We start from the raw sequence: 10,000 nt of genomic DNA on the forward strand, positions 1-10,000 counted from the left end.
GGCTTATTTTATGGGTATGTCTTATTTTCGGGGAAACACGGTAGTACAGTAGTGTTCGTTCTGTCAACGTGTGCAAAAGGCTGTGTCCATGCCTGTTTCAATCCTTCTCGAAAGTTCTGCTGTTGCTTACTACTGAAATCTTTACTAAGACACTCTTGTGGCATTCATTCACATGTATCTCGTGAATCATCAATCTCTTCAGGTTTCCACGTGTGTTTATATAACACAAGCTTTCTGTGTTTTGAAAGTATTTCAAGTCCAAAGTTGAGAAGGGTGGATAACAAAAAAAAATTCTTACAGAAAGCTAATTAATTTGGATGTCTTTTAGGCAGTTCTATGTTATAGCCACATTAATATTCTCCTTTTTAAAAAAGGCTTGAAGTAAATCCCACGACGTTAGAAGAATTTTAGATACTGATTACTTGCAATTGGCTCTTGGTGATGTTGCTCTTAAGATTTCCAGCTGAATTTAACCCAAGTCTGATTTCTGAAAAGCTGCTTGATAGTACTGCATTAAAATTGCATGTTTTTCATATGAGCATATTTCTGTAATTTCACCCACCTTCACATTATATTTACATTTCCTCCCACTTTAAAAAGCAGTGCTTAAAACTTCAGAAACAATAAACAAAAAGATTATATTAATTCCAAAGGAAGATAATATATCTGCCAAAGTCTCAGCCTTGAAACTAGATTTGTCAAGCGTTTCTCTGTATTAAATATTATATGGTAACTGTATAATGCTTAAGAGGCATTTTTCTCAAGTTGCCAAATGTTTGAAAAATGAAGGGAAAATACAATATGAAAAATCCCCCAAATAGTCACTGGTAAACTCAGATGGAGTGAGATTTGCAGTATTTGTACTAATAAAATATAAGGCTCAATTAAACTGTACTTTGCAGTTTTCAGGCTAAATTTAACTGATTTAGTGATCTGCAAATGCATGAATCCTTAAAAAAAAATCCAAATGCAAATTAGTGCAACTGCAATAAAATATATTTGCAAATGAATCCTGTTGCTTTATTCATTTATTGTGTAATTACTGCAATCCTTCCCACCTTGTTTTCAGTATTTCTTAATCATTAAGTCGGAAGCATGACAGCAGTGCCAGCCCTGGCATGATTCTCTTTGACTAAAACCTTGTAAATTAACACAATTAGCACAGCATCATCCTGCTAATTAACTTCCAGTGTCTGGTGCAGTGGTTTTGCAAACAAGGAAGAGGGAATCAGAAGGGAATAAACATGCCATTCTGTTACCAAACTGTGTGCTGTGTTAGGCTTAGCTCAGTGAGGCTAAGCTGGCCATGTCAGATGCCAGAGTCAGGCAATGAAGAGCTAAAGGGGTTGGGGAGGAAAACAGGAGGAGGTAGAAGCTGTCAAAATAGACTGCAGTAATTCAGAAGGGAGCTAGTGCCACAGATGCTTCATTTAGACTAGGCCTCCTTCTTATCAAAGAATCTATGCCAGAGGGCACAAGACTGTTTGCAAAAATCATTTTTGGTAATATGAGAGAGATTAAGGAGGCCTATTTGATTCAGCTGTACAAAAATTAGCAACATGTCTACCATGCATAGGTAAGAGTTGGAGGGGGTTAATGCTTGTAAATTGTTCTTGTTACATGTGGTGGATTACCAGGGGAAAAAAAATTGCATCACATTATTTGCAAGATTAATTGCTTTAAAGTAGCAGTTGCATTTTTTGCTTAGTTTACTGAATTGACAGGGTGTATACCTAGCAGTGCAAGCCACAGAACTTTTAGGCCTAGGCTGCTTTTCTTTTCTTTCTTTGGTTCCCTCCCCCCCCTCACCTCCCCCCTTTCTTTGCACCCTGGAGGCTGTGAGGGGGAAAAAGAGAGAGCAAGCAAGGAGACCGACAGACAAGTGATGCTTGTTTTTTTTTCCAGAGCTTCAACAACAGAACTGAGAGGCAGAAAGGAGCCAGTTGTAATTCATACCGAGTTGTAGGCTTTGTGTGATGAAAGCGACGGAGCGCTGCCTGGGAGATTGCTTTGCTGCACTCCACGAAGCAGATTTGAAACTGTCGTGGACCACTTTAGATGAGAGTTGGATTATGGAATGACCTGCTATGTCTGTGTCATATTGTTCTGCGCAGGGTGCATTATACTGTGCTAACTAGGTGTTCAGTACCAAATAAGAGAGGTATCCTAGATGTGATCTGTCAGCTGTGTCTCATATTTTTATATTGGTTAAAATATAAAACCGAAACTGTGATGAGAGAAGACAGAATAGTTAGGCGTCTTGTAGGTTAACAACAAATCTACACTCCTGGTATTTAAAATGTATACATTTTTGTTTAATTACTTTAAGAAAACTCGCTTTGCAGAACAAATAATGTTTTTCTCCTTCTAACTAAGCAAAAATATGGCTCTGCTCATATCTATATTTAAACAAATCTGAATATTTTTATTGTTTTGTAAAGGCGTTCATTGTATTTTATTGGTAAAGATCTCTAATCTGACATACAGTAATTGTAGAGAGAACTAAAGAAAAATTAAAAAGGTAATACATGTACAAGTAATTTTGAAGGCGTCCAAAATATCTAAGATTGCTGTTAACTTTGTTTTCCCCACAACCCTAGGCTTGAAGATGCAGTGGACGCCGGAGCATGCCCAGTGGCCAGAACAGCACTTTGATATCACTTCAACCACCCGGTCTCCTGCCCACAAGGTGGAAGCATACCGTGGACACCTGCAGCGCACCTATCAGTATGCCTGGGCCAATGATGACATCTCTGCTCTGACTGCCTCCAATCTGTTGAAAAAATATGCAGAAAAGTATTCTGGCATTTTAGAAGGCCCGGCTGAACGACCCATCCTTAGTAACTATTCCGAAGCTCCATCAGGGCTGGTGAATGGTCGGAAGAATGAAAGCGAACCCTGGCAGCCTTCTTTGAATTCGGAGAGTGTTTATCCAATGAACTGTGTCCCTGATGTTATTACTGCCAGCAAAGCTGGAGTAAGTACAGCCCTCCCTCCAGCAGATGTCTCTGCCAGCATAGGGAGTTCACCTGGGGTGGCCAGTAACCTGACAGAACCTAGTTATTCTAGTAGTACCTGCGGAAGTCATACAGTTCCTAGTCTTCATTCAGGGCTCCCATCTCAGGAATATGCTACAGGATACAATGGCTCTTATTTACATACTAGCTACAGTGGCCAGCCAGCACCTGCACTTCCTTCACCTCATCCATCTCCTTTGCATAGCTCTGGGCTTTTACAGCCCCCACCACCACCACCACCACCACCAGCCCTAGTCCCAGGCTACAATGGGACTTCTAACCTCTCCAGTTACAGCTATCCTTCTGCTAGTTATCCTCCTCAAACTGCCGTTGGTCCTGGGTACAGCCCTGGCGGTGCACCACCTCCGTCAGCATACCTGCCTTCAGGAATTCCTGCTCCTACTCCTTTGCCCCCAACCACTGTACCCAGTTACACTTACCAGAGTCACGGTTTGACACCCATTGCACCATCAGCTCTGACAAATAGTACAGCGAGTTCTCTCAAAAGGAAAGCTTTCTATATGGCAGGGCAAGGAGAAATGGACTCCAGTTATGGAAATTACAGCTATGGCCAACAGAGATCTACACAGAGTCCGATGTACAGAATGCCCGACAACAGCATCTCAAACGCAAACAGGGGGAATGGCTTTGACAGAAGTGCTGAAACATCATCCTTAGCATTTAAGCCAACAAAGCAGCTAATGTCCTCTGAACAGCAAAGGAAATTCAGCAGCCAGTCCAGTAGGGCTCTAACACCCCCATCCTATAGTACTGCTAAAAATGCATTGGGATCAAGAACAAATGAATCCTTTGGGAAGTACACCTCCCCTGTAATGAATGAACATGGTGATGAGCATAGGCAACTCCTTCCTCACCCAATGCAAGGCCCCGGACTTCGTGCAGCTACCTCATCCAACCACTCTGTGGACGAGCAACTGAAGAATACTGATACACACCTCATTGACCTTGTAACCAATGAGATTATCAACCAAGGACCTCCAGTGGACTGGAATGACATTGCTGGCCTAGATCTGATAAAGGCTGTCATTAAAGAGGAGGTTTTATGGCCAGTATTGAGGTCAGATGCATTCAATGGACTGACTGCTCTACCTCGGAGCATTCTTTTATTTGGACCTCGGGGAACAGGCAAAACATTAATGGGCAGATGCATAGCTAGTCAGCTAGGGGCTACATTTTTCAAAATCACTGGCTCTGGTCTTGTCACAAAGTGGTTAGGGGAAGGAGAGAAAATAGTTCATGCTTCCTTCCTTGTGGCAAGGTGTCGCCAACCCTCAGTGATTTTTGTTAGTGACATTGATATGCTTCTTTCATCTCAAGTGAGTGAAGAACACAGTCCAGTAAGTCGGATGAGAACCGAGTTCCTTATGCAGCTGGACACCGTACTAACTTCTGCTGAGGACCAAATAGTAGTAATTTGCGCCACAAGTAAACCAGAAGAAATAGATGAATCTCTTCGAAGGTACTTCATGAAACGACTTTTAATCCCACTTCCTGACAGCACAGCGAGGCACCAGATAATAGTACAACTGCTCTCACAGCACAATTACTGTCTCAATGACAAGGAGGTTGCACTGCTTGTCCAGCGCACAGAAGGCTTTTCTGGACTGGACGTGGCTCACTTGTGTCAGGAAGCAGTGGTAGGCCCGCTCCATGCCATGCCAGCCACAGACCTTTCAGCCATTATGCCCAGCCAGTTGAGGCCAGTTACATATCAAGACTTTGAAAATGCTTTCTGCAAGATACAGCCTAGCATATCTCAAAAAGAGCTTGATACATATGTTGAATGGAACAAAATGTTTGGTTGCAGTCAGTGATACTACTTTAAAAAATGTAATGAATGTTGGCACACACACAACCTGCTACATAGGGTATAGAACCCCTTTTCAGTAGTGTTCAAATTTCAAAGGGTACTGGGAAGACTACAATTTACCTTGCCTCTAAAGAGTCAGGGTAGACTTGAAGGAAAAGTGCATCAAACAAGAGCTGCTGATCTGAAAAGCCACACATGACAGAAAGCGTATGTTGATGCTCAGTTCTGTTCAAGCTAGACAACACTCACCAAGGAGCAAGGTGCAAGTGGGTTGATTTCAGAAGGACATGAACCCTGTGTGTTGATTCCATTCTGCTGTTCTTGAGATTTAGTTGCTGTCAAGTGCCTGAAGTGGTGCTTTATTTTTTGTTTGCCTCACAATTACATTGGTGGCATGTGCTAATATAAAGAGCTTTAACTTCAAACATTATTCGGACTAAAGAGATGAACGGTTGTGTTGTGACAGAGAACCAGATTTTTGCTATTCTAAGAGCAACAGTATTCCTCAATCCTGTCTGTTCTGCAGTATTAAACTAAGAACAGGTAAAACAGGGTAACGGTAATCTGGACCTTAATTTCTGCAGTTCATTTCTTTTAATGTTCTGTCTGCAAAAACTCAGGAAAGTGATTGTGATTTGTACAGTACCTCAAAGGAATGTGTTGAAAGCACTATGTACTGCTGAGAGTTATAGGCTAGGCTTCAATGTTACTTTATATTAAATATGTATGTTTACCTCAACAATTGGAAAATGGCAAGGAAAATTACTTTGAATGTATCCGGGAAAATACTGAAGTGTGATATGACTGGATCTTTACAGCTTTAAAGTAGAAACAGAAGTGTTAAGAAACGGTTCTTTTCCCAATTTCTGGGAACAGAACAGAACAGAACAGAATAATTCTCTTGTTGGTAAACTGTAAGAGGTTTCAGCATATTGCTCCTTTATAATTACGCGATACAGTCTTTAGAAGGTGCACAGATGAAAAGAGAGCCACTTAATCAGTTTATGTTTGCAGCTGGAACAGTCAAATATAAGATTCCATAGGACTCCGAGAGGCAAATTACCTTTAAACTATGACTGCTGGCCTTTTATTACTTGGCTGTAGTTGTAGTTTTGCGGTTATTTTGGTAAAACTGTAAGGAATGGAATCCTTGTAGGTCATGGGCATAGCTATGGGGTGCAGAACTGTTTATAGCAATGCAGTAGACCATGACCAAACAAACAATACAAATAATAAAGGAAAACTGAACCCTCAAAGTACTTTTATTTCCCCACCCAAACTGTAAAGTTTCATTTTTATTGTGTCTGTATGGCTCCATTGTCTTTAATACAATCTTCATTTAGCATCTATTAGCAATCTTTTCGGCTGGAGTGTACCCACCATTATTGCTACCTCAGTTTTGTTACATTTCTCTTGGAAAGCAAAGTAAGAAATAAGACAAAAAATAAAGTCAGATTACATTAGGAATGCTAACCTGCTAAACGAGTTTCAGAGATCTGCTGTTTTCTCCTGAAGTCACGTTTCTCTGTACCTTAAGCCCTCCTGGCCCCCTCCCATACACGTACTATGGAGTCTTCCTTCTGGAAAGACTAGCTGGCACGTGTGGCATTTTGCTCCATTCTTCCCCTGCCCCACAGTGTCTTTCTTTTTATCCTTTAATGCTTTATGTGCAACTTTTTTCATGACAGCTGACTGATGTTGGGTAATGTCTGTGAACAGGAGCAGTGTACGCTGCAGCTGCCCAAAGCCTCTGCCACCGCATGAGCAGAACAGCCTTGCTTTTTTGAATGTATTTTTTGTTGTTGTTGTTTACTTTAAAGAGACAGTAACAAAACTGTTGCAAAGCACTGGCATTTAATGTTTCTGTTAAGTGATGTACATTCAAAAATGTTAAAGAAATGCACTGAAAGCCCCAAGAAGAGAGATACCAATCTGTTACCAGATCCTGTTTGTCTTCTCAAAAATTGTACAGATCTCATCCATTATGTTAAATCAATTGAAACATTTAGCATTTAGAAAGCTAATGAGGGATTTCATGATACTGCTGGAAATTTATGACTCTTGGTTATTGCCTTCGTTCATCTTTCTTTTAATATATAAAATATATTTAGGTAGATATTGCTTAAAAACAGAGCAAATAAACCAAAATTTAATTTAAGAGGGATTCCTGGCAAACATTTTGTCTAACTAAAATTTATGTTTTAAACATGAAAGTACCATTTTATAAACAGTGCCTTTCATTAAGGATACAGAAAGTAGGACTTAAACACACCACCTGTTTTTACAACAGTGAGTAAAACGCAAATTGTTTGTTCTGACCCACTCCTTTCTCTTCCCTTTCTCCCCACAGACACCTGCCTCAGCCATTCTACCTTCTTCGTTGTTATGAAATTCTGATATCCCCATTAGTTGTAGGTTCATATTGATCTCACTGGCAAGTTTACTTTTGCAGATTGCTGACCCATTTTCTGTCTTAGACATTGCATTTCATGTCTTCCATCAAGCTGTACTCATTTTAGAGGTTCAGGCAAATTTTGACAAACCTACTCTTGATAAATCCATATAGAAATGGATTTTTGTGACTAGTAAAAGTAATGCCAAATACTGAACTGCACTAGTGTATTTTTTCCTTCTTTTAGTCAAAAACAAAAAATAAATGAAATTGTAGATGCTCATTTTGGCTTTCAGCTTTAATAACTATCTCTTGAAAATACACTCTGAAAAATGGACTGCTCAAATATTAACTAATGTGACAGACAAGCAGAAGCTGAGGTCATGTGTGGATATGTGTTCCCCAAATGCATACATTTCAAGTGCTTGATTCAACCCCGGGGGGTACTAGGGGTTGAAAATCCTCCCTCCTCCCCCCCCCCCACATTTGGGGGTGTATGGTCAGAGCTCTTCTCAAGAGGTTCCCTGGAAAACAGTTGATGGCACCTCAGAACAATCTGGCCACATCCTCTCCCTTTCCTGAATCTCTTCCAGTCAAGGGACTGAGCTGGCTGTTTCCAGGCCTTTCCCCCCACTCCCTTCCCCGCTCCCTGTCCCAGGTTTAGCAGAGGTGTGCATGCCTTATCACTCTAGTCCCCTCTAGGTGAATTTCCTAGCAGGAGGGAAGCAAGCCCCAGGACCTGAGCTTTCAGACCCTGGAATGTATCACAATCATTTGTGGGGAGGGGGATATGAAAAACCCCAGGTGGCATCCTCAGGCTGCACTATTTGCTAGTCTTTGAAATAGCTTTGGTATTTGGTATTAGCTGTCTTTTGCAATTGGTCAGGGCTGGCAGGAGGGAATGGACTGCAGCTACAGAAGGACATGAGAAAGAGCAGAGCAGCCAACAGTATGTTTTCAAGCATTGGGGCTTTCACGGATTTTAAGGACTTTGGGTGAGACCTTTAATGCACATTAGCTATTCTAGCTTATCAGTAGAAGGTTTATTTGCCTGTGATGTCTGTTTGTAGTGTTTGCAACTGAGAAGACCATTTTACATCAGCTTATGCACTTCTTTGCAACTGCAATAACAATTCCAACAGCAAAAAAAAAAAAAAAAAATGGCAAAGGAATATTTCTGCAAGCTGAAGGATCAATATCAATTCAAGGGGTAGTTCATAATGACCTTATGTGAGACACAAATGGAAATACTCTGTACTTCTGGCATGCTTCTCTCCAAAATATTTAGAACATTAGTGACAATATTGAAAAGTTTGCTGACTGAGCTGATCAATGGAATGTGAAGGCAGTTTACTTTAAGGCTATTTACTTTCACACAGAATATTTATCTATTAGTCAGTTTGTATTCTACTCAAATGCAGATAGATGGGTTATTTTTTTCTTGTGTATTTCAAACCCATCAAGGCGAAAATAAACTATTCCACTAAAACACAAAGGCCAAATACCATCTGGTCAAGGTGTATCCTAGCTAGTTAGGGGCTATGCTCTGTAAAATAGTACAAGTTCATTTTACATGGGTTTGCATAGGACTTTACTGTGCAGTTTCTAAAAAGAGATAATCTAGTCTAAAAAAACCCTAAATTAATTCCAACAGTTGTTTATATACATCATTGTATGTCCATTGTGAAAGCAAATTTGGGGTTCAGTATAAGGTTTCTGCTGTCTGAAAATACATACAGCTTCTAGGTAAAAAGGGCATTTCTGATAATCCCCTGCCTTTCCTCTAAGCAGCGTATTCTACAAAACCAAAGGATACGCTTCATCACAAGAGGCCACTTAAAGTCCTATAGAGGCTAATTCCCCTTTCACTTACACCAGTGTGAAACTGAGGTATCTCCCTCAACTTTAATGGAGTTGCTCCTACTTTGTACTCTGTTAAGAGAATCATTTCCCAAATGTATAATAATCTTTGTCTGCTGGTTTTTGTCATGAGCTCTGAAGGCTAAGGTTGTACTCAGAGCACTAACTCCCTTCCATCTTATATGTGTGCATGTGTGTATATAATATTTATATGTGCATACACACCATGTCTAAGTAACATTTTTATCTCTCTTCCTTTAAAAATAAAAAAGGTTTTTGGTTTAATCACTTTCAAATTAGTAAACACAAAGCACATTAGTGAATATGGAGCTATTAGTGTTTCAGAATTTAACCCCCCCCCCAGCTGTACTGGTGACTAACCAATACATGAACTGAAGCTCACACTCTGCAAGGACCTTTGGTTGACATTCGATTTTGAACCTGCCAGATGCATTTTTGTGAACCAGGGATACTGCATCTTTAATGAACAAGTCTCTACTCTTTCCCCTGTTTTTAAATACAACACAAGCAGTGTAGCACTAGGCACTGCAATTGTCAAAGACAATTAGACTGAAAGCAGGAAAATTTCACCTCCCTGTCTCAGTGATATGTAGAATGTCGGCAGTGTGGGTCAGCCTTGCCACAGAGTTGTGTGAGAATATATGAATCAGTCCTATAGAATGTTAAATATTTATAAAATGGTTCTGTACTACACCAAGGTTGGGAGCACATTCATTCCTTCTTGTTGTCTTATAATAGAAAAAGAAGCAAAAGTTTATTTCCAGACCTAAACTTTGTGAGTGTGGGTGTGCATGGATTTTTTTCCCTTTTTTGTTTTTGATTTTTTAAATTTTTTCTTTTGTTCTTTCTTTCATTCTGTTGTTCTTGTGGTTTATATGC

General features: G+C 40.2%; 1 protein-coding gene across 1 annotated transcript in view; it reads left to right on the top strand.

Moving 5' to 3' along the window:
• FIGN (fidgetin, microtubule severing factor) overlaps window positions 1–10,000 on the top strand; it is a 132,139-nt gene that overhangs the window by 120,006 nt on the left and 2,133 nt on the right. Inside the window, exon 3 of the mRNA XM_019554505.1 lies at window positions 2,601–10,000. This exon is cut by the window's right edge and continues 2,133 nt beyond it. Coding sequence (XP_019410050.1) covers window positions 2,601–4,852 — 2,252 coding nt within the window. The 3' untranslated portion in view covers window positions 4,853–10,000. The remainder of the gene's footprint in view (window positions 1–2,600) is intronic.

This window comes from Crocodylus porosus, unplaced genomic scaffold (genome assembly GCF_001723895.1).
Source record: "Crocodylus porosus isolate Cpor-Errol unplaced genomic scaffold, CroPor_comp1, whole genome shotgun sequence".
Lineage (NCBI taxonomy): Eukaryota > Metazoa > Chordata > Crocodylia > Crocodylidae > Crocodylus > Crocodylus porosus.